This window comes from Mobula birostris, chromosome 2 (assembly GCF_030028105.1).
Source record: "Mobula birostris isolate sMobBir1 chromosome 2, sMobBir1.hap1, whole genome shotgun sequence".
NCBI lineage: Eukaryota > Metazoa > Chordata > Chondrichthyes > Myliobatiformes > Myliobatidae > Mobula > Mobula birostris.
In genome coordinates, this window is record NC_092371.1 from 26,774,299 (window position 1) to 26,799,726 (window position 25,428).

General features: G+C 44.2%; 1 protein-coding gene across 1 annotated transcript in view; it reads left to right on the plus strand.

The window, feature by feature from the left end:
• tfap2c (transcription factor AP-2 gamma (activating enhancer binding protein 2 gamma)) overlaps positions 1 to 24,724 on the plus strand; it is a 51,440-nt gene extending 26,716 nt beyond the window's left edge. Inside the window, exons 4-7 of the mRNA XM_072239067.1 lie at positions 5,287 to 5,512; positions 14,898 to 15,016; positions 16,212 to 16,353; positions 21,638 to 24,724. Of these exons, the coding sequence (XP_072095168.1) occupies positions 5,287 to 5,512; positions 14,898 to 15,016; positions 16,212 to 16,353; positions 21,638 to 21,929 (779 nt within the window). The 3' untranslated portion in view covers positions 21,930 to 24,724. The remainder of the gene's footprint in view (positions 1 to 5,286; positions 5,513 to 14,897; positions 15,017 to 16,211; positions 16,354 to 21,637) is intronic.
• Positions 24,725 to 25,428: the final 704 nt, after the last annotated feature.

The following is a 25,428-nucleotide window of genomic DNA, read 5'->3' on the forward strand; positions in this document are numbered from 1 at the left end:
TTCCCTCTCTTGTCTGCCAAGAAGTGATACCACCAGCTGCAACTACAACTTTGCCCTGTATTCACTGAGCCACCATATTGATCCAGTAGGCTGGATGCTAACTGGTAGTGGTGGGGAGGAAGGAATTTGTTAGATTTCTATGCCCCAGAGGAGCATCGCGCTCTTTCAAAACTGGTTAAGGATGGCTGTCTGGATTGTGTGACTAGGCAGAACTTTCCCAGTGCAGTAATTGTGGTGAGTTTCTCATTGAGAACACCTTGTTTTGTAAGTGGTGTAGTTATTTAACACTTTGTATATGCAGCCTAATTAACTCCAACCATCTTCATAGATAGTTATCTTGGCTGTGAAATTGGTGACTTTTTCACACACCAGTAATTTGGTAGTTTGAGACCTTGGGAACTTGCAACCCTTATTAAAACTTGTCATGCAGTAGGTTTTCATGGGTTTGGATAATATTGTTCACAGAGTGCTCATGAATTCCATGCCTCAATAGAGAAATACATGCTTATACAGAGGTTAACATTTTAACCCAGGAAGGGAGCATTTTAGCTCTTTGCTATGTATTTTCACCTGAGAGTACATAACTCGTTTTCAATGCTTGTGATAATTTTTTCCCCATATTTTTGTAAGACATTGGAGGGAATTTGATCTATCAAATCTATACTGGCTCTTAGAGTTTTGAGTGATATGTCTTTATCATGCTGTATGTCAATTTTTACATTTCCTGTAGAACAATTTATTACCATATTCATTTTTCTATGAGATAGAAGGCCATTCTGCCCATTTAGTCCTTGCTAGCTCTGAGTATTCTCATCAGTCCCATTCCCAGAGTTCTCTCTCTCCCCTGCTCCCCAGTTCAAACACAGAAGTGCTAATTTGCTGCAAGCAACTGTCTTGAAGTTTTGAAAGAGGCTAGATAAATGCTATGAGCATTTTCTGATTTGTTGATTTGCTTTTGATTGATTGATTAATACAAAGACTATAATAGCAATAGATTTGTGCTGAGATGTGAATAGTGTTTACAGGAATGATAGCCGGAGGTTAGCATCCCAGTTATTTCAATAAGGTCCATTTTTTTAAAAAGGCTTTATTGTAGATGTTCAGTGAGCTTTTCATTTGCACCTCGTTATGAAATTTTTCCTAAAATTCTTTGAATTGTGACTGCACTCTCTTTGCTTTGTTCTGGATAGTGTTTCTTCCCACTAACCCTATCAAACTTAATTACTTTAAAAGTCCTCTTCAAAGTTTGTTGACTCTACCTGAGAAATAGAATATCACCAACTCAATCCTTCCTGAGAGCTAATCCTCATATTCAGAGAAACAGCTTTGTATGTCCTTGCTGCAGTTTCTTCCAGACTTTATTATTTTTGTAGCAAAGAAGATGGAATTGTATGCAATCTCTAATGTGTGATCCAACTTGTATTCCAGTATAGTTACATTACTGGCAGCTACCTAGCATCGTGGAAAATTTACCTTTATATCTGTTTCATTAACAAAAAGTCAAATTGAATGCGGGAATTACTGACTGGTCAATCTTCTGTCAATCACGTGCAAAGTGATGGAAATCGGACATCACCCAGGTGGGTTGTCACCAGGACTATTGCCGCCTCATCATGTACTTTATCCAAATGTGGTGCAAAGAACTGAATCCCATAGGTGAGGGCACAGTGTCTGTCCTTGACCATGGTGGCATCAAATGCTGTAGCTGGTAAAACTGGGGTCAAAGCGTATCAAGAGGAAACTGTTCTAGTTGTACTTCGTACAAAGCAAGAAGACTCTGCTTGTGGCAGATCATTTATCCTGGGCCACAGAGTCATGTCCCATGTCCCAACCACTTTCAGCTATCTCATCAACCTACCATTTCTCCAACAGCAAGTTCAAACTGTGGATGTTTGCGAACAAGTACAAAATATTCATGTCCTTTGTCAGCTCCTCGGCAAACAAGGCAACCCATGTCTGCATATAGTAAAATCCAGAGTGATATTCAGACGTGGGCTGATTCGTGTTACAAAAGTGCCACAGTGACCACCTCCAAAAAGAGTCCTATCTCCTACCTTTGACATTCAATGTCATTCCTGTCGTCGACTATCATGAATTCCATTGGACCAGTCACCATTTTTATGTAGCTATTTATAAATACAGTATGGTTTCTGGTTCAAGTCCATCTTGCTTGGTTACAACCATGTGAAGAATTGATCTACCAACCCATAAGTCTTGAATGTGGGAGGAAACTGGAGCACCCGGAGGAAATCTGTGCAGTCACAGGGAGAACATACAAACTCCTCACAGGCTGTGGTGGAGTTGAACCTGGTCACTGGCGCTGGAATAATGTTCTGCTGATCTCTACGTTACTGTGTTGATAATATGGTGGCTACAGAATGGGCCTGAAGTTGAGTATCCTGTGGCAAGTAGTTGCTTTCCTGCACCCACCTGCCTTTCCACCATGTACAAGATAGAAATGTGGCCGAATACATTCCACTTCCCTGGATGGGAGCAGCTCCACCATTCGAGAAGCTCACACCATCCAGGGCATGAAGCCCGACCTCCCAGCACGATCGGAAATGTTCACTCATAGCATGCTGTGGCCGAGGTCTGTTTTGTTTGTAAAATTTGATCTGCCATTTCTAAACCGTCGTTCCCAAAGCTACAGCCTCTCCCAGCAGCAATGTTGATGGCCATGTGTACATGGACACATCACCACCCACAACACCCTTGCATTGCCAGTCCTTTGTCCAGGCTCTAAATGCTCGTACCCTTTACTGTGGCACTCAGGGATTTGAAGATATTTGTATATGAAGGAACCGTCCAAAGGGATGAATTACTTGGCTGATAATGCGAGTAGAGCATTATGTACACTTGCTGTAATTGAGTTTTTTGTTTATTTATCATGTATTGTTGCCATAAATTTCATAATGCTGGTGATACTAAACCTGATTCTGTTATTCCTGAGTAAGGTGTAGTATGTAAATCCTACTCTCTGGTGTCTCACTTGGGAGTTAGTATGCTGTCCCAGTAATGCAATATTAAACTGTGTCCTATGGGCCAGCCTGGACTCTAACTCTGTATGGAGAAGAACAAGGAGCTCCTTGTATGCTGCCTAATGCTCCTCTTGGACCCAGAAATGTGTAGGAGGAATGTTGGACACTTGACCTCAAAGCTCCTTTAATCTTGTGGAGGAGACAGTTTATTGATATTCCTTTTACCTAGGACACTGAGGAGCAGAGCAGGTGGCAGTTTTCAGAAAGTTGCAAAAACAACAGGGTTGTCATGGGTGACTTCAACTTCCCTAAATTGATTGGTGTAAAAATGTAAAGGTTTAGATGGGACAGGATTTAAGTTTGCCAAGAGTGGATTCCTGGTGCACCAGAGGGGAGGCCATACTTCATGTAGTACAGTACTAGGCAATGAACCTGGTCAGGTGACAGATCTCTCAGTAGGTGAGAATTTCAGAGGTGGTGAAGCACGCCTCCCTGACCTTTAGCATAGCAATGGATAAGGATAGAAACAGACAGTATAGGATTTAATTGGGAAGATGAATTATGATCCCTTTGAGGCAGGGAAAGGCATGGTTGACCAGAAAGGTGGAACATCTAGTCAAGAGGAAGAAGGAAGCATACTTTGGTTCAGGAAGCAAAAAGGAAGCCATTTAGCCCTTTGAATCTGTAGCATCTCTCTCGATCTCATTTGTATTCTTCCTATTTCTTGGTCTTGCGTGCTCGTTAGCTTCTCAGCAACTTGTATCAGGGGTATGTCCAGTATAATATATGCAGCCCCATTAACCTACCAGCTTGGGATCTGAGCAATCCCAGACAGCTGGAAGGGTGAACCTTCACCTACTCAATGCCCAAGGTCAGGATGGAGGAGACACGAGTCAGGAACAACTGGGTTGACCCTACACTGGTGAAAATATTGACTGTTTGCTATTAGTGGTAATTTAGCGGTGATTGCTATTAGTGGTAATTTAGCGGTGAACAGGCAACTTTGAGGAAGGGGAGAGTGGGGCGGGGGGAAAGCAGCTTAAGGTACATAAACATTCTTCACAACTTGTACCTTCTGGCATTGTCCAGACTCGCGTTGAGATCCGCAGTGTTTCTTTTCCCACTCTGTAGCTTGGATTGGGCTGTGAAGATGAAGACACTCAGCCCAAAGCTGGGAGAGTAGGGTTGCCTTGTTCCCTTTCACCCCTGCCCTGGAAGAGTCCCTGTCCTAACACCTTACCTGATCCAGCTGACAGGGAGCTGTTCGTGTTTGCTCAGCCGCTGCCCAAAATAGCCACAGGCAGTCCACTTCCACCAGTGTCAGGAGGTTTCTACCCCTGGATCTGCTGTAACAACACACGTGCACATGTACCCCCATAATGCAACATGCCATTTAAACTTTTACCTGTGTTCCAACACTCAAAGTTGTGCTGCATTTAATTTTTTAGGGTTTGTTCTCTTGGACCATTGACAGGATGCTGAGCTGAGAAATGGCAGATGGAAAATTGTGAAGTGAGTTGCTGTGAAAGGTCACATTGGAAGGCAGAGTACAGGGCTGAAAGCAGGATACTTAGTGTGAAGAAACCGGGATCTTGGGGCTCCTGCACAAGCTGATAGGGTTGTTGAGGTGTATTGCATGTTGGCCTTTAAGGTAATAGATGGTTAGACCACACTTGGAATATTGTGTTCTGTTCTGGTTGTTTTGTTATAGGAATGATGTAGTTACTTTAGCGAGGGTGCAGAGAAGATTTACCAGGAAAGCTGCCTGGATTAGAGAACTTGTCTTATAAGGATAGGTTGCGTGAGCTAGGGCTTTTCTCTGGAGCAAAGATAGAGGTGAGAGGTATCTTGGTAGAGGTTCACAAGCTAAGAGGCATAGATTGAATAGTGTGGAGATGTTTTCCAAGAGTGGAAGTGATTTGATACAAAGTGGCACAATTTTAAGATCATTGGAGGAAAGTATAGAGGGGATGATAAAGTTATATTTTTAAACAGAATCGTGGGGTTGTGGAATGCCCTGGCAGTAACTGGTGCTAGAGGCAGATAAATTCAGGAAAGTCTTAGATGCATAGATGGAAAAGTGGAAGGCTATGTAGGAGAGAAGTGTTAGGTTAATCTAAGAGTAGGTTAAAAGGTCAACACAACATGGGTGGAAGGGCCTGTACTGTTCTGTTGTTCTATGTACTCCTGGTTTTGTCTTTGACCATATGCTGGCAATGTGTAAAAGTGCACAGCTTTTCATTGTCTGCCCATCTGAATTTTGAGTGTTCTTTGACTAACCTGGCCTTCACTCTTCTCCCTTCCCAAGGACCGGTGACAATACCCAGGGGCATGGCACTTTCGGCACTCTCATATCAGAAGGACAGTCTGATCGGTGGCGTCACAAACCTCAATGAGGTGTTTTGCTCAGTCCCCGGCCGGCTCTCCCTCCTCAGCTCCACATCAAAGTACAAGGTGACGGTGGCCGAGGTTCAGAGACGCCTCGCCCCCCCTGAGTGTCTCAACGCCTCCCTTCTCGGGGGTGTTCTGCGAAGGTGAGTGGGCGTCAATGGTTAATTCATTCCTGTGTCCTGTTGGCGGGGGGCGGGGGGGTGAACTACTTCAAAACTGAGGAATGCAACAGTACAAATGGGTATGGGCACGCATGAATGGTGCTGTGACATATCAAGTGAATGTGTGACACTGAGTCAGTGAGCTGGCTTTGGAATGCAGTGGGTGATATGTGAAGAAAAGTTTCTTATCTTTCCTTTCCAGTCCTGATGAAGGGCCTCAGCCCACATCGGAACGGCCAGCATGGTACTGCAGTGGTTAGCGTAATGCTGTCACAACACCAGCGATCTGTGTTCAATTCTGCTGCTGTCTGTGTAAGGTTTGTATGTGTGGGTTTCCTCCAGGTGCTCCAGTTTCCTCCCACACTCCAAGGACGTACGGGTTAGCAGGTTAATTGGTTAACCTGATTGGTTACTATGGGCGTTAGTGGGCGGCATGGGCCTAAGCAGCCTGTTACTATGCTGTATCTTTAAATAAATCCTTAAATAATCTTTAAATAACCTGCTGAGTGCCTCTGTGCACCACTCTTTGACTAATGTGCTCAATAGTCTGTGACATTTGACAGGCTTTGCTCCCATCTGTAACCTGGACTACTGCCTGTACCGCAGGGCAGTGTCAGTCTGGATTCTAAGGACTTAACTGTAGGAGCTGAACTTGTGGACCCTGTTTGACTATTTTGCCTTGTAATATGTCAAGCAGCAGGGGTTTTGTGGTATCTGCAGAAAAAAAGACGATTATTTTTTAATTTTAGAGTTACAACATGGTAACAAGCTTAATGAGCACGTGCCACCCAACTAGCCTACTAACCCGTATGTCTCTGGAAGGTGGGGGAAAACTGCAGCACCCAGAGGAAAGCCCTGCCATGGGGGGGGGGGGGGGGAAATATACAAACTCCACAAGCAGCGGCAGGAAGTGACCCCCCCCCCCACACCCCCAGTTGCCTATGCTTTAATGGCATTATATTAACTGCTCTGTTATCATGCCTCTCAAATGAGAGCTTTCTGCTCTTTGTAAAATGTTGTTCTTTGTGTTGGGGTGACGGGTCTCAATTTAACATGGTTCCAGGAGTGGTAACCACTAATGGGTGAATGTGTTGACCCTTGCCGGAGCGTGGGAGGGGATCTGAATGCAGGCAAGAGCAGAAAGGGGGAGTTATTAAGAGGATGTTAATTCAAAATTGTCTTAAATGGAGGGATGGCTTTGGATCGGGAAATCGGGTTGTACAAGCAGTTCGGCGGAGGTGTGACATTGCGTCACGGTCGGACCCCTCTACCTGTAACCCCACCACAGGATGCAGTATAACAGCAGAAGTAATAGACCCTATTAAAGGTGTGGTGATGTGTGTAGATTGAAAAACTGCAATGGACTGAGGAGCTTATGAAGGGTTTTTGCTAGTTTTTTTGGGTCAGCATTCTCCAGAACCAACCAGATAACGAGCTATACTTGGTCTTGTATTGTGCAGTGGGAAAGGAAATTGGCCATTGGGGGTCAATGATGCATTAGTTTAATCTTCCACTGTTCTCTAGATTGGACAAGATTCCATTAGATTGGAAGGAGCAAAGTGAACTCCGTTATTCAAGTAAGGTTGATGATGGAGAAACAGCAGTTAGCTCAGTATTCATCTGGGGGGGGGTGAAATGTTAGAGACAATTATTAAAAGTTGTAATAAAGTACTGGGAAAACTAAAGGTAACTGGGCCAAGTCAACACGGTTTAGTGGAAGGGGTGTCACATTTGACCAGTTCATTAATTCTTTGAAGACATAACGTGCTGTGGATAAATGAGAATGTCTTGATGTGCTGGGATTTCCAGATGCATTGATAAGTTGGAGCCTCAGAATTGTTGTGGAGAAATTAAAGATGGGGGTGCCGGAGGTGATGGAATGTGATGAGCATGTGAAATAGAGAAGCAGGTTGAAGGAGCTCAGGGGCTGCAGCCTCTAATTCAGACATTCTGAGAACCACTGTCAGACCATAGTGAATGGGAAAGGGGTCAGCAAAAACGAGCTAAGGAGGTGCTTAGTGTCAGAGGGTGGTGGGCAAAGGATAATTGTGGCAGGGGGTGATGGTAGTGTGAATGATAGAAATCAAGGGTTTAAGATGAGGGCCCTGAGCAAATGCCACTGTGAGTTAGCCTGGGTGAAGGAGATTTGAAGTGAGTCCAGGTATTTGTAGAAGATGGGAGTGTTTTTGACAATCACACCCAGGTGCTCGGATAAAGGTTTCATCAGCAGATCGGGTGGGCGTGGGGTGGATATAGTTGGTTAGTTTTTGAGAGTGGGAGTAGTGATGTGTGGTTAGAAACACGCCCGAGTTCTTTATAAAACCATTTTGCTGACAGTCCGGTAAACTTCAGCTGCTTGCCAGTGAGAGGGACAGAATCTGGGAACTGGTGGAGTCCAAAACAATAGTTTCAGTTGTTCCAATGTTTGCTTGGCTGCAGTTTAAACAGCTTTGGGACTGGGTGTTGGGCAAGCAGCCTGACAGGGTCGGACTGGTTGATCGAAGGGTGAATTAGTTGGACCTGGTTCACCACACTTGGGAGGCTGTACTGCCACTATTTCTGGCCCATTGAGTCCATCGATCATTGAGCACATGTCAACACTAATCGTGTCATTTCCCGCATTCCCATTGACTCCCTCCAGACAACCACTCAACTACACATGAGGCACAATCTACAGTGACCAGTTATCTGACCAACCTCTGGTTGGGAGACAGTCAGCCTGGATCATAGATTAGCCTTTCTCCTCCTCGTTAATCAACACAAGCACACCTCAAGGATGTGTGCTTGGCCTGCTGCTTTACTCTCTGTACAGCCACGACTGTGTGGCTATGCATACGTGAGCACCATCTGTAAATTTGGTGGCACAACTGCTGTTAGCAGAATCTCAGATGGTGACGAGGAAGCGTACAGGAGTGAGAATGGCTGGTTGAGTGGTTTTGCACTCAACACGAGCAAGACCAAGAAACTGATCATGAGCTTCAGGAAGGGGAAGTCAAGGAAACGCACACCAATCCTCAAAGGGTCTGCAATGGAAAGGAGGAGCAGTTTCAAGTTTCTGGGTGTCAGCATCTTCATAGATCTAACCTAGATCCAAACTGTGGATGCATTTTATGCTCTTTTATTTGGAGTTTGAGGCAATTCTGTATACAACCAAACATCCTAGCTAATTTCTACGCTTGTGTAGTGAAAATCCGGTTACATTGCTGTCTGCTGTGGAAGGGACAATGCACGGGATCAGAAAAAGCTGCAGAGGATTGTAAACTCAGCCAGCTCCATCATGGGCCCTGGTTCTCCCCACTGTTGAGGACATCTTCAATAGGCGATGCCTCAAGATGATGGCATCCATCATTAGGGACCCTCACCATCTTGGAAATGCCTCTTCTCATTGCTACCATCAAGGAGAAGATCAGGAGTCTGAAGACACTCAAATGTTTTAGGAGCAGCTTCTTCCCCTCTGCCATCAGATTTCAGAACAGACCATGACCACTATTTTTATTTATTTATTACTGTAACTTAGTAATTTTTTTGTGCCTTGCACTGTACTGTTCCAATCAATGAGAAGAGATTGGAGGTGTGGGTTGTAGAGGCGCCCTGCCCTATATATTTTAAAACAAAAGGCACACCAAGTCAGGATGTTGGGAATGGTGAGGGTGGAGTGTCTTGGGAGGAGTGTGGGACAACTAGCAGAGGGGTGTCGGGTTGGGGGCGTGTGGGTGCAGACGTCAGTCCTGAGACACGAGGCAAAGTAATCTGATTCCAAACAATTGATTTATTAATAGTTATCGAAGGCCTCTCTGGTCCTTCCTGCTCCCTCCCCTCCCTTTCCCCTTTTTCCCAACCATGATTCCCCACTCCCTAACCCCTTTTCACTCGCAGTTCATGATAGAGACCCATATCAGAACCAGCTTCTTCATCCCTCGTGACATGAAATTTGTTTTTTTTTTGTGACAGTATTGTGCAATAGATAAAATTACAGTACTATACAGGTGGTGGTACAGGAGCCTCAGGACTCTCACCACTAGCTTCAGGAAGTTATTACTTCTCAACCATCAGTCTTTGAACTACCAGAGGGAAGAACATCGCTCGCTCCATCTCTGAACTGTTCGCATAACCTATGAACTCACTTTCAATGACTCTTCATCTCATGTTCTCATTATTTATTAATTACTATTTCTTTCTTTCTTTCTCTTTGTATGTGCAGCTTGTGTCTTTTGCACACTGGTTGAACACCCAGGTTGGTGCGTTCTCATTGATTCTGTTATGGTTATTATTCCATTATGGATTTATTGAGTATGCCCACAGGAAATTGAATCTCAGGGTTGTATATGGTGACATGTACTTTGATAATAAATTTACTTTGAACTTTATTCTTGAAGTGTGCTCTTTAAATGGGCTGTTAGCAAATTTCAGAAATTTCCAGCAGGTGGCTGCTGTTTTTTTTAAATCACTAAAGTCTTGCTCTTGATGGGGATTTAACGCAGTCTCCAATACAGGAATATAAATAAGTGCTGAAAAGGCAAGGTTAGTTCCATCAACAAAACCAATCTAAGCAAATCATTCACTGTTGTCACTGGCTCAAATCCCAAGGGTCACAATCTAAGCATAATATAGCTGGATTTGGAGATTATCTTTTGTGTTGCAAGAGGCATTCCCGAGGAAGTTTGATGAACAACACAATTACAGATGTGTTTGAATAGCAGATCAATGTTGGCAGGGGTAGTTAAAGTATATGAGAAGGCAGTAGGTTGGGCTGATATGCAAGCGTGATAGGCCTTGTCCTGTTTTTTTTTGAATTCCTATGCTCTTAGTCACTACCAGTCAGAGTGGTTTATTTCAATAGAACACTTTTCTTATGAGGCTTGTCTGGTATTTCACAAAGCTGACACAGCAGCCAAAAAGTGTGAATTGAATTAGCAGCTCTTCATATTTTGGGGTGGAGGGGGAAGGGTGGAATGTTGCTGAGGATTACTGGAAGTTGCAATAATCCTCAGCTACATAAAACTGAGATGTTGGAGAGTGGGTCCGTGTGGAGCAAGTGCATACAGTGCACAGTTAGCTCGGTTGCTCTGTTGTGTGTGTGTGTGTGTGTGTGTGTGTGTGTGTGTGTGTATACCTGTTTTTGCCCAAGTGGGCCACCTGGAAGGAGGCTGAAGGTGTGACCAAAGTGTAAATACACACTGTATGGTTTTGCTCAGAAAGAGAACTTTGCCAAAGTTGTGGAAGTCAAGGGTAACTGGGATACCTATCTGAACTGTAGTTTTAAACAGTCACTCCCAAACCCACAGCCTCTGCCAGCTGAAGGTAGATGGTGGTAGTGCCAGCAAAGCTGGCAGTACCCCCATGATCACCCAGGTGGGAGAGGAGCAGTGTGCATTCTACAATCTTTCGCTTCTCTTTGACACAGCAATAGTTTCAAAGAACTGGATTGCTCCCAGTGACATCAGTGTTCTGTAAGAAGGGAGGGGAAAAATCTGGGAAACAGTCCGGTCCTTTAAACATCTGTGGTAGGAACAATTAATCAGGAAGTGAAATGCAAATAACCTGGGGAAGACTAATCAGAATCAGATTTATTATCTGACAAATGCTATGAAATTTGTTATGCTGCAGCAGTGCAGAGACATATATATTAACATATTGCTCTAAGTTGCAATAAGAAATGTATAAAATAGATATAAATATAAGTAAATTAGTAAATGCAAGTGGACTTTTCCAACTGAGGCTGGGTGAGACTCTAATTAGAGGTTATGGGTTAATGGTGAAAGGGGAAATATTTAAGTGGAACCTGAAGGTTAACTTCACTCGGGGTGGTGAGAGTGTGGTACGAGCTGCCAGTGGATGCAGGCTCGATTTAAGAAGTTTGGATAGGTACATGGATGGGAGAGGTAGGGAAGGCGATGGGCCAGATGCAGGACGATGAAACTGGAGAATAGTTTGACATGGTTTAGATGGTCCAAATAGCCTGTTTTTGTGCTGTAATGTTCTATGACTCTAGTGCAGAAAGAACATCAAAGCAGTGAGGTAGTGTTCACGGACTCGTGGACCATTCATGGGTCCCTGACTAAATAGGCATGGAATTGAGAATAAATCTTAGCATCTTCTTGGTGCCCTTTGTGCATAGGTCAGCTGCTGGGTAGTAAGGAGAAAGCTACTTGGGTGGAGGGATCGGCACTTGGAAACCCTGTGGTGCTGGAGACGTCAGTCTCAGTGCATTAACTTTGCATAAAGCCAGGGGACTTCCGTGTGCTGTGCTAGTGCAGGGCTTGAGGAGGAAAGCTAGTAAAGTTTGGGCTGAGGATTAGGAAGGGTTAATGTTATGGAATGGGAGGAATCTATATATGGGCTGAGGATGAGATGTGATTGGTGGGGAGGCAGGTTGTTGGAAGCCTTGATTTGGGTAGCTGGGGTTAGATTAGATGAGTGATGGAGAGAAGCTGAAAGGGAAGACGTAACTTCCTGGGCCGAGTTGTCAAGACTGGATTAAGACCAGTTTAGGGAGATTCTAATTCACATAACTAGTGAAAACAGCAGCACCACAGAACCTGATTGGTTGGCATATGCCTTGTGAGGTATGGGTTGGATGAAAGTGACCTCCGTAATAATGCTTAAAGCAAGGGTTGCTCTGAGAAGGAAATCATTCCACCACGTCTGATGAAAGCAAGTGCAATGGGCAGGAAATGTCTGAGCAATTTGATACTACCCAGAAAACTACCTCAAAACATGTAGCCCATGGAGTGCTGCATAAAGTTGTCTGAAATTCTGACTCGTTAATGACGAGGTGACGTTAAGCAGATGGACTTCTGATTGTATTTTATGGAACAAAAATATCAACTTGTTGCCTGTCATACATAATGAACAGCATTAGCCTGAAGGCCGAGCAAACCGAGTGACAAATAGCCATTGTGCTTTAATAACAGTTCAAAGAGACTGCTGCTTTTGAAGGCGAGAAGTTGGGTTGGTGCAGTTGGCACAATTTTGAAACCTGTAAATAATGTGAAACTTGTAAATAAAGAAGAGTAGGAAGATTATAAAAGGAAGATTGTATAATATTGCAACCTCCTGTTGGCATTGGCACATGAAATGCAATAGAAGGGCCTGGGTTAATGCTTTGATTGGACAAATGAAAAAGGACATGTGGGTTGCAGCAACCATTTAGGCCAGCACGGTACAGCAGTGGTTAGCACAACACTTTGCAGTACAGGTGACCAGAGTTCAATTCCCATCACGGCCTCTAAGGAGTTTGTACCATCTCCCTATGACCGGTTTCCTCCCACAGTGCAAAGGTTAATTGATCATTGTAATTGTCCCATGATTAGGCAAGGATTAAATCGGGATTGCTGGACAGCATGGCTCGAAGGGTCTGACTCTGCACTGTAGCTTTATAAATAAATAAATTCCAGGATCACTGGACTCAAAGTTACTTTTCCCCCAAGCTGTCAGGCTGATCACCTCCACCCCTCTCCTCTATGTACAGGTCACCTAATGTCACTTGAAGTACATACAATCAGTCTGCATACTGATTAGAACAGTTACTTGTACATTGTGTTTTATAGGATTGCTTTTCTATTTGTGTTCTTTATACTTTATTGTGCTTGTTATGCTGCATCGGAACCAGAATAACAATCATTTCGTTCCCCTATACATAAGTGTACTGAAGAATGACAATAACATCTTGAGTAGGCAAAGTGGAGTTTGTCCTCTGAACAAAGATAGGGTGTTGAATAAAAGAACCTGATTGGCATAGGAATGAGAGAAAATGTAAAGAAATTGCAATAACTTAATAGGATTTGGAATGGGGCCCGGCTAATAAAAGATCATTGATAAAAAGAGAGAAGTGTTGAAAGGCAGGGGAAATGGGATGAATTAATCTCTGAAGGAACTTCCTTAAAGTTTACATATGGCAGGATCTGTTGTTTTGGTTTAAACTTCATTTTCTATCTTGATAATTTGAGAGGACCAAAATGTTCTCTGAAACAACCCTGTCATGTCTTCATTTAGAAGTAACTGGCCTGAGGAAGGGAATGGATTCTGGCCAGGGCTTGTGAATTATTATGGGAGAAAGGTCATGTGCAGCAGTGATCTGTAGGGTCAAAGGGTCTGATTCTGTGCTGTAAAATTCCCCCGAGCAGTCTGGGTTGCATAAAGATCCTGAGGCGTTTCAAGTGGGCTCAACATAGAGGGCAATAGGTAAAGCCTAGATAGTTCTAAGGTAGGGACATGTTCAGCACGGCTTTGTGGGCCAAAGGGCCTGTATTGTGCTGTATGTTTTCTATGTTTCTAACCAGTCTGTTACAGACAGAATCTCCCCAGGTCGGTATCACAAAATCCCTTACCATGTGAACTTTTGTTGATCGGTTGCCCATTGTTCTGGGAAAATGTGATGCTCTTGAGCTTTCATCAGAAAAGTAGTGACCGTTCTGCTGGGGTGGCCATTGCTTTGACTGTTTTGGTTAGTGTTTGTGGTCCTGGGTAGATATGAAAAGATACAATCAATGCATGTGGGGTTAGTGCAAAAGATAGTGGTACGGTAAAGATCAGCCGTGATCTTGCTGCGAGGGCAGGCATGAGGGGCTGAGTGGCCTCCTGGCTCTTACATTTTTATTCTGTCGTTCCTTATTACTTGTGCATTGACAGCGCTCAGATTTCGTTGCTAATCCGCTATAACGTGTGTAAATGTGGATATAGATTGAACATGAAACAATTTGGGGCCCTTTGGCTCATAATGTTGTGCGAACCTTTTAACTGACTCAAAGATCAGTATAACACTTCCCTCTCACATAGCCCTCCATATTTCTTTCATCCGTGTGCTTATCTTAAGAGTCACTTCAATGCCTCTAATATATCTGCCTCTATCACCATCCCTGGCAGTGCATTGCAGGCACCCACCACTCTTGCTTACAAGAAACTGGCATCTCCCCTAAACTTTCCTCCACTCACCTTAAAACGATGCCCTCTGGTACTAGCCATTGTTGTCCTGGGGGAAAACACCTTAAAAGTTGCCTCTCGTCCTCCTTTACTATGAAGAGAAAAGCCCGAGCTAGTGATTAACCATTTTTTGAAGATCCTCCTATTATTCTACAAGGCAAGTGTGAGCAGAGATAGAGGACACGAGCTGATCTTGGGGCTATCGTTGGGTCTGGTTTCATGAGTAGAATGTGTTGCTTTGTGATAAGGCTGTCAGCTGCTAGTTTTGGTCATTCCCTCTATCATGGGTTTACTGAGCCCAGCTTTTGGTGAGGTGGACTGGCAGCATAGTGGCATGTCCTGAGCCCCACAGGGCAGAAGGGGGACAGTCCAAGCTCACCTCTTGTGAAATGGCACAAACTTTGTGGCATTCAGAAATAAACCTACAAAATTGCTTTACCTGCAGAGCGAAGTCAAAAAATGGAGGAAGGTCATTACGGGAAAGGCTTGACAAGATTGGTTTAAACCTTCCTGCTGGGAGACGAAAAGCAGCCAATGTGACCCTACTGACTTCTCTTGTGGAAGGTACGTCGGTCTCATTATACTTACTTGGGAATTGAACGCCTGGGCAATATCTCTGCTCTGAGGTGAGCCCATTTCCCAGGATCTTCCTTGGGAACGTTCCTGACTAAACACTGACCCGGACAGAGCTCGTATTCATATAGAACACGGAACAGTACAGCAGAATACAGGCCCTTTGGCTCACAGGGTTGTGGTGATCCTTTTAACCTACTCTAATATAAATCTAACTCTTTCCTCCCACATAGCCTTCCATTTTTCGTGTGCCTGTCTCTACCATCACTCCTGGCAGTGTGTTCCATGCACCCATCTCTGTAAAATAAAAACACTCCTGACATTCCTCACCACCGCCCCCCCCACCCCCCCATATTTTCCTCCAAACACTTTAAAGTAATGCCCTCCCTTACTGGCCGTTTCCGCTCGGGGGTGGGGGGGGGATGCTGTCAATTCTATCAATGCCTGTTATACACCTTTATCAGGACACTTCTTATTCTTTGCTTCAAAGAGAAAAGCGCTAACTCAACATATCCTTAAGTAATAATCTCAATCTAGGCAACATCCTAGTAAATGTCTGTTGCACCGTTGCACCTTCTCTAAAGCTTCCATATCTTTCCTGTAATGTGACCGGAACTGAGCACAACACTCCAAGTATGGTCGAACCAAACTTTTGTAGAGCTGAACGTTACTTCACGGCTCTCGAACTCAATCCCCGATTAGTGAAGGCCAACACACCATGTGCCAACTTAACCAAGGTGATACACCTGAGGGTTGTGGACCACAAAATCCTTCTGCTCCTCCACACTGTTAAGAATCTTGTATACCTTTATCAAAATGTTCCGTCATTCTCCTGTGCTCCAGAGAATAAAGTCCGAACCTATTCGACATTTCCCTGCAACTCGGGTCTTCAAGAGCCGGCAACATCTCTGTACTCTTATGGATATTTTTCCTGTAGGCAGGTGACCAGAACTGCACATAATACTCTAAATTTGGCCTCAGCAACATCTTGCATAACCTTACCATAACATTCCCAACTCCTGTATTCAATACTCTGATTTATGAAAGCGCTCTTTACAAACCTATCTATCTGTGACACCACTTTTGGGGAATTAAAGATCTGTACTACTACACCCTATATCCTATAGACCTACACCCAAGTCTAGGATCTGCCTGTTGCCAATTCGATGTAATACTTTGCCCCTAGGGGAAGCTGTGCACCTCGCCCGTGACTTTGGTTACGTCTGTGAGACCGAGTTCCCCGCGAAAGCAGCGGCAGAGTACCTGACCCGACAACACATAGACCGGAATGAAATCGCCAGCCGGAAAAGCATGCTCCTTGCGGCCAAGTAAGTTTTGCCTCTTGAGATGGTGGGCAGAAATGGGACATGAGGTTTGAAACGTCTGAACGATTAAATTAGAACAACCTTTTCTGACACCTGTGTGCTGGCTGAGTGGAAGTACTATGGTGAGGAAATGGTGCTCAAAGGGAATATCAGTGATGCTTGCCAACATTTTGAGAATGGGCTGAGGGGACCGTAATTCGTTTGGATTCATCCTGAGCAGGAGATGCCTGGGTAAATATTCACATTGATGGGTGGGTCCTGGATCAGCCTAGCTGTGGTGAAGGTAGTTCTGGAGTGCAGGCCTTCAGCATCGGTCTAGTTCTATAGTCTTTGCTGTATCTAGTGCTCTCAAGTATTTCTTGATATTATGAAAACTGAACTAAATTGGTTGAAGACTGGCTTCTGTGATGATGGGGATCTCGAGGAGATCGAGATGGATCATCCACTCAGTACTTGCTGCTGAACATGTTTACGAATGCTTCAGCCCCGTTTCTCGCACCGGCACTCAGGTGCTGGGCCTAGGACAGACCCTCTGAAATGATAACGGCGAGGAATTGAAAATTGCTGACCCTTTCTACCTCCCTGCCCTCGTCGGGGGATCGGTCATGGACGTCCGGCTTCCTTCTCCTGAAATTAATAATCAGCACCTTGGTCTTGCTGATGTTGAGTGAGATTTTCAATTTCCCTCCTATATGGATTTGTCACCCTTTGATTCAGCCAATGACAGCGGTATCCTCAGCAAACTTGAATATGGCATCGGAGCTATACTTCGCCACAGTCAGAAGTGTAAAACAAGTGGAGCAGGGGTCTAAGCACACAGCCTTGTGATGCACCTGTGCTGATGGTGGTTTGGCGGAGATGTTGTTCCCAATTTGAGCTGACTGGGGTCTGCAAGTGAGGAAATCACGGATTCAGTTGCACAAGGAGGTGTTGAGACCAAGGTCTTTGAAGCATATTAGTTCTGAAGGGATGATAGTATTGAATGCCAAGCTGTAGTCGATAAAGAGCATCCTGATTTATGCATCTTTGTTGTCTAGATATTCCAGGATTGAGTGAAGACCCAGTGAAATGGCATCTATGGTTGTCCTGTTGTGATGGTGGGCAAATTGAAATTGATCAGTGACCAACCTCTCGAAGCACTTCATCTCAGTGGCTGTAAGTGCTACTGGATGATGGTCATTGAGGCTGGTTCTTCTTAATCACCAATATAACTGAATACTGCTTGAAGCAGGTGGGTACCTCAGACTGCAAAAGCCAGAGGTTAAAGGTAACAGTGAACGTTCCAGCCAGTTCATCAGCACAGGTCTTTGGTACAGCCAGCTGGACTGCCTTCCATGGGTTCACCCTCCTGAAGAATGCTCTCGTGTCGCCCTCAAAGATGGAAATAGCAGGATCATTGGGGGCTGTAGGAGTTCGTGAAGGCTCCTTCATGTTTTGATGGTCAAGGCAAGCATAGAAGGCATTGAGCTCATCTGGGAGTAAAACCTGGTCACCTATGTTGCCTGGTTTCACTTTGTAGGAGATGATGGCATTCAAGTCCTGTCACAGCTGTTGAGCATCCTTCATTGATTGAAATTTGGTCCAGAATTGCCACTTCACATGTGAGGTGGTTATGGTTTTTTTTTTTTTTTTTTTTGGGAGATCATACCTAGGCATCTTGTATTTTACTTGGTTGTCAGACCTGAATGCAACTGACCTGGCTCTCGGTAGGTTGTGGATCTGATAGTATATCCAGGGCTTCTGGTTGGGGGAGACCCTGAATTATTTTGTGGGGACACACTTGTCTGTGACTCTATTTGTAAAGTCTATGACAACCATGGTGTATTCATTCACATCCTCTGAGATCTTGAATGTGGCCTAGTCCACTGTCTTGAAGCAATCCCATAGCTGCTCCTCTGCGTCCCACAGCTGCCTCTTAGTTTTCCTTGTGTCTGGAGTCGTGCTCTTTAGCCTCTGCCTGTTTGCTGGTAGGAGGAGGATAGCCAGACCATATTTCCTGAAATGCAGTCTAGAGGCGGGATTCCTAATCGCAGTGGTCAAGTACTGCATGTTGGGGCCCCTTGTGCTGGAGGTGACATGTTGGAGAACTCCCTTGGTAAGTAGAATGGTCAGCACTTCATCCTAAGATGTTCCAGATTGGGAGAACAAACATATGAATGAGAGGGAAAAGCAGCTGATAAGAACAGGTATGTTAGCAGAAAACCAGTATGGCTTCAGAAAGGAAAGTTGTGTTTTCCTAAAATGGTGTATTTCTATGAAGAGGTAACTAAAATTTATGATAATAGAGTAGTTTATATCATTTACTTGGATTTTCACAAGGCTTTTGACAAGGTACTTCACAAGAAGTTAATAATCAAATTACAGGAGGTAGAGATTCAGGGTAAGGTGTGAATGGGTGCAGAATTGGCTCAAAAACAATGAGTTATGCTGAGAGAGGTACAGTTGACGTTTTGGGCCGAGAGCCTTCATCAGGATTTCCTTGTGTTTGAGTTATAGTGAGAGGATCATTTTCATACCTAGAAGATGTTAAAAGAGGGGTTCCACAGGGATCAGTTTTAGGGCCACTGCTGTTTTTAATTTATGTTAACAATACAAGTGCATAATAAATAAACTAGTAAAGTTTGCCGATGACACAAAATTAGGGGGATGGGCTGATAACATTCAGGCAGCAAAATCAATACAGTTCGATCTAAACAAAATCAGATGTGGGTAAATGGCAGACGAAATTTATTGTGAGTAAAAGTAAACTATTACATAGAAAATGGAAATATTAATATAAATATACGGGGGGGGTGTCTTGACTTGGAAAGTGCACTGTATGAGAAGGATTTGGCATTCTGGTAGACTCATCACCATCACATCTAGACAATGCACAGACGCAATTTGGAAGGCTAATGGAAAGTTGGGCTCTATAATGTGCTCAGTGACATTCAAGTCCAGAGACATTCTGCTTAAGCTGTATATTGCACCTGTGAGGCCACACCTTGGGTACTGTGTACAATTATGGTCTTCATATTTTGTGAGGGATCTGAAGGCACTGGAGCGTGTTCAGAGAAGGACAACTGGACTCATTCCAGGTCTGCAGGGTATGGACTATGAAGAAAGATTGAAAGACTTACATCTTTCTTAGCTCAAGTAGATGTAGAATGAGAGGAGACATGATAAAGTGTATGTGAAGAGCAAGAATCGTGTGAGAACAGGACCAATCAGGTATGATAGTGGAAATGTGTGCATGGAGTCAGAGGAGGTACTTCATGAATATTTTGCTTCAGTATTCACCAGGAAAAAAGACTTTGGCAATTATGGGAATGACTAACAGAGGACTGAAACACTTGAGCATAAAGACATTAAGAAAGAGGATGTGCTGGAGCTTTTGAAAAGTATTAAGTTAGATAAATTGCCGGGACTGGACAAGATATACTCCAAGTTACTGTGGGAAGTGAGGGAGGAGATTGCTGAGCCTCTTGAGATCTTTTCATCATCAATAGAGATGGGAGAAGTACCGGAGGATTGGAAGGTTGCAAATGTTGTTCCCTTGTTCAAGAAAGGGAGTAGAGATAACCAGGAAATTATAGACCAATGAGTCTGACTTCAGTGATGGGCCAACTGTTGAAGATCCTGAGGGGCAGAACTTGCGAGCATTTGGAGAGGCATAATGTGATTATGGATAGTCAGCAAGGCTTTGTCAAGGGCAGCTCATGCCTTACAAGCCTGATTGAATTCTTTGAGGATGTAACAAAACGCATTGAAGGTAGAGCAGTAGATGTAGTGTATATGGATTTCAGTAAGGCATTTGATAAGGTTCCCCATGCTAGACTCCTTTAGAAAGTAAGGAGGCATGGGATCCAGGGAGACCTTGCTTTGTGGATCCAGAACTGGCTTGCCCACAGAAGGCAAAAGGTGGTTGTAGATGTTCGTATTCTGTGTGGAGGTCGGTGGCATTTGGTATGTTGACCTTCATCAACCATGGGATTGAGTTCAAGACCCGTGAGGTAATGTTACAGCTATGTAAGACCTTGGTCAGGCTCCACCAGGAGTCCTGTGCTCAGTTCTGGTCACCTCACTACAGGAAGGATGTGGATACTATAGAGAGAGTGCAGAGGAGATTTACAAGGATGTTGCCTGGATTGGATGGCATACCTTATGAGAACAGGTTGAGTGAACTTGGCCTTTTCCCCTTGGACCGATGGAGGACGAGAGGTGACCTGATAGAGGTGTACAAGATGATGAGGGGCATTGATCATGTGGATAGCCAGAGGCTTTTCCTTTGGGCTGAAATGGCTAACACAAGGAGCATAGTTTTAAGGTGCTTGAAAATGGGTACTGACGGGATGTCTGGAGTAAGTTTTTGACACGGTGGGTGCGTGGAATGCACTGCCGGCGGCGGTGGTGGAAGTTGATTCAATAGGGTCTTTTAAGAGCCTCTTAGATAGGTACATGGAGCTTAGGGAGGTAGAGGCTTTGAAATTCTCGGCAGTTTCTAGAGTAGGTTACATGGTTGGCACAACACTGTGGGCCAAAGGGCCTGTAATGTGCTGTAGATTTCTATGTTCTATGTGTAAGTAAGGTGGGTGCCAGCTGCTACCTCAAAATTAATCCATCAGTGAGGACACGGGGCCATCGGTGGAGACAGGTTAAAGGGAGAATTCAGACTAACATCAGGACGCACTTTACATGGCGAATTGTGGACACATGGATAAAAACTACCTAGCTCTGTAGTTGAGAGTGCCCTAGAGACTTTAAAATCTAAAGTCAATAATTATTTCAACACTATGTGAATAGGAATTTGGCAAGCAACACACATCCTGACGAAGGGTCTCGGCCTGAAACGTCGTCTGCACCTCTTCCTAGAGATGCTGCCTGGCCTGCTGCGTTCACCAGCAACTTTGATGTGTGTTGCTTGAATTTCCAGCATCTGCAGAATTCCTGTTGTTTAGGAATTTGGCAAGCTTTGTTAGGCTGAATGGCCTGTTCTTATCAAAAAAAAAAAAATTCTAATGTTTTAAAAACCATTATGTCTAAGCTCTACGAAGATTTTATCATGAAACACTGATCCCCAATTTTTGCCTTCTCTAAATTGGTCCAGTCCTTCCGGTGTTTTGAGAATCCCTTGGGTCTTACTGATGTATCTAGTATGTCTGAGATGAGCCATGTCTCTGTGAAACACAAGGCAACAATTCCCCATTTCCCTCCGATGCAGCAAATGTGTTCTTGGACCCTCGGTCTTGTTCTCCAGTGATTGTACATTGAATGAATTAACAATTGTCCCTTTCTTTTCTGTTTGCAGGCAAATCTTTAAAGAGTTCATGGACATGTTGACTCAGGATCGGTCGCCCCTGGGAAATGCCCGGCCTAGTCCAATCCTGGATCCTGAAATCCAGAGCTGCCTGACCCACTTCAGCCTCATCACGCATGGCTTCGGGAGCCCTGCCATATGCGCTGCCATGTCCTCGCTGCAGAATTACCTGAACGAAGCGGTGAAGGCCTTGGACAAAGTGTATATGGCCAACAGTGGCCAGAACTCCCAGGACAACAACCCAAATAAAACTGTGGACAAAGATGAAAAGCACAGGAAATGAGCTGCTGGCCCTGAATCCATGAATTTTTAACCCTCCTCTCCCCTTCTTTGTCTCTGGGACAACCTGAACTTCCTCAAACCAGCAACAGCAATGGCACCCAATAGCCAAAGGGCTGGACTAAACTCCTGCTAATTTTGATTTGCAGGGCTGCAGATATGCACTATGCCTCCACGATCAACCATTTTATTCATGCTCCAGGTATCAAATCCGTTTGGCACCTCCAACATCATGTGACTCTGCGCAGGAGGTCACTTTTGCTGGGGTAACTGTCAATGAAACAGCCATGCTTCCATTGCCAGAAGTTTATTGAAGGCCTCAGCCCTAAGGTATATTCTACTTGAGCACCTCTCCCAAAGCAGGGTCAGTTGCATTGTACCCCTAAGCACTGACTCCAAGCTTCTTCCCCAACTGTGATTCCAGCTTTGTTGTATGTGTTGGTGAATCTGCAGGGGGAGAAGAGAAGAAGCTACTGCCCTATGATGAAGCCATAAATTTAGTTTTTAGGGCCCTTTTACTTGCACTGTACCTGGCAAAGCTGTCTCCCAGTAACTTTGCTGACTTTTCCCAGATAGTAATAAGCAGAGCGACTCTCAGCTTCGCTAACATCAGGGACAATGAGACGGAGCCCTCGAAGAAGATGGGAAGACGTGCCTAAATGGTGTCACATTGTTGGAAGAGGGCATGTAGTCACAGGATCTTGCCGTGATGCCCGTGGTTAGAAGCTGTCCTGTCTGTCTGTGGGTCTAAAGCCCAGAAAGCTGACATGAACAGTTTGCTGGACATTAGCATCTTGGGCTGGGCCACATGTTTATTTGCTAACACACAGGGGCTCCCCAACATGCTTTACTTAAGATATAGGTTGTGTTCAAAAACACTTGGAGGAAAGCAGAATGATGTTTCATGCTCTCCATTTACTGCTAGTTGACTTTTGGTACCCTGAGCACTGGAGACCAAGCAGATTGAACTTTTTTGAGCAGTTCAATGCCAGCTCCTATTATAGACTGAATCCGCAGCCCATTCAGGTCAGGAAGGAGGGTTTTCTAGTCTTCAGTACTTTCTTGGATCTCTTCTCATTGCACCCCACTGGGTTTAATCAGTCCCTTTGGACAGCTTACTTGGTGGGCTCTAATCAGGGACTTGCAATTTAACTGCGCTCTGAGCACATTTCCAATGCCCATCATTTGGGTGCTGTGTAAATGTGAACTCTCTTCACTTCCATCCAGTTACAAAGTCATTCTCAGTTGGACTCCTTTTGGAACAGACCAAATCCATTCCTTACAACAAAATTTAATGATCTGTTTTGAAAGCTCTGCCAAGGCCAGGGTGGGAAGTGTACATGTATCGGCAGGGTAGCTCAATGTGCAGCGCTGCCAGCGACTCCGTTATTAACAAAGCTTAAGTTCCATTGCTCACATTGTAAGGTAGGTTCAATCTTTTTAATTGACTCTTGTTCCACAGGTGGAGCAGGCTTGGAATTATTTTAAAACAAAGTCAGCATGTTTGAGCATGAAAATACAGATGAAATTATTGAGAAGTACTTGAGAGGGGTGTTAACCTACTTGCATAAACTGGTTAGGGCAGTCTGGTTAATATATCTAGCTGAGGAATACAATGCAATCATGTATAAGTATATTTTCCTGCAGTTTTATAATGTGAGTAACTAATTTTCGTAGTAATTTCTGAGGCTGCCACTAAATCTTAAATTTCGGCTATTAAACCTGATCTCGCAGAGCTGAGAGAACAGCTACACAGCTCAGTGCTGCTGCTAACACAGTCTGGAAGGAGATGGTAGCCAAATGTCCTCCTGCTTGCTGCTTGTGTGAAAAGGAGATGTTGAACTGGGACTGGATTGAAGCTTTGTCTAAAATTTCTGTTTTGATGGAGCTGACTTTAAAGGGATTAACACCTCTGAGCCAAAGACCAAGCATCTGAAAGTATCTCAGGAAGAGCCTCTCCAGTTTGGTTTTGATTCTGGCTAACAATGATCTTCCAGGCTTATAATGACCATTGCAATGGCGATGCCCACAGTCCAGGCTTGTGGTGCTCAAAAGCAAGTCAGATGCACCTGCCTCTGCGCTGATCAAAGTGGTGACCGACCTGTGACAATTCTGACAAGTCTACAGGTGGAAGTCTGCTCAACTCTGCTACTGACCTTGCCGGATGATCTTGCGTGCCCTCTGGATTGTCAGCTAAACATTTGTTGTCTGGAGGCCAAACTCTGCCCAGTTACAAACCTACTTGAAAATTGGGTATCGACACACTCGTATTTTAAGAGAGTCTTTAATCAGTCTTTGGGAGAGTTTCCTTTACAGGGTAAAAAGGGAACAGTGTTTTGAATGTACATATTTATTTATGTGTAATTTAATGGGTAATGTAAATATGGTGCAACTTTGAAACCTTTTTTAAGAAAAGCTCGTTTACCTCTTGTAAATAGGGTTTAGTCTTCCCATTTTCCTGTTATTATGGAGAAGTGTTTCCCTGGTAATGGGTAAGCTAGGATATAACTCCTTTCGTGTTCCTGCACAGTTACAAGAAGAAACACAAAACAGGGTATTAATGTCTGCTTGAATGTGTGTTCTTCCTCAAAACTCACCTGACTCTTCTGGCGGTTGGGAGGGGTGGGGGGTTGTGGAGAAAGCAATAATTATTCTTGGTGTGAGTTGTAAGGTACTTTCTGTAAATCCAGTGGGTCAGTTTTCTTAAAACTTTTGTCAGTGAATTTTAAACGGATGGATGTCTAGATGCAGCTTCTGAAGTGTGGATTTGGTGTCTCAGTTCTGTAATATAATGTCAAATGAGAAAGAATAAAGATAATATTCTGAATTTAAACCAGTGTCTGCTCACCTGTCTGGCCTTTCCTTCTGTAATTTGGGACTGAGAATTGGGTCAAATCAAAGACCAGTGGGGGCACATGTGAGTTTGATCCCAGCTCTCATGTTGACCCAGCTGCTGTTTCTTTTGAAGGACAGTGGGGTAAATGGAAACTCAATGGCCACTCCAAAATTAAACCCTTGAGCTTCTGGTGATCCTTAGCCTCCCACTAGTTAAGTTTCTGCTTGGAAGCGAATACAGTTAATGTGGTCTAGGAAGGTCTTGACTTTGGGAAGCATGCGTGTGAGACCTGTTCAGGATTTCTTGCATGTTTTATCTATTGCAAAGTTGCAGGGGTGGATATTGCAAAGTTGCAGGGGTGGGCCTCATTGACCCTGGTATTCTTGTTGCCTTCTCAGCAGAGCAGGTTAAAGTTTGGAACACCACATAGCTGACGTTTCTGATTAAAATTACACGTACTTCCAAAGTAATTCTTGAACCTCCAGGCTTCTGTACCTCATGCCTATTGGTAGCCATGAGAAGACGGCGTAGCCTGGATGGTGGGGATCTGTGGCTGTGCCTACTGTAGATTCTACCAATGGTGGGAAGGGGTAGTAACTCCAGATAAATCAATTAAGGCCAGTTTCATTGATCTTTAGGGCAGTACATTCACAGCAACTTCCAATCA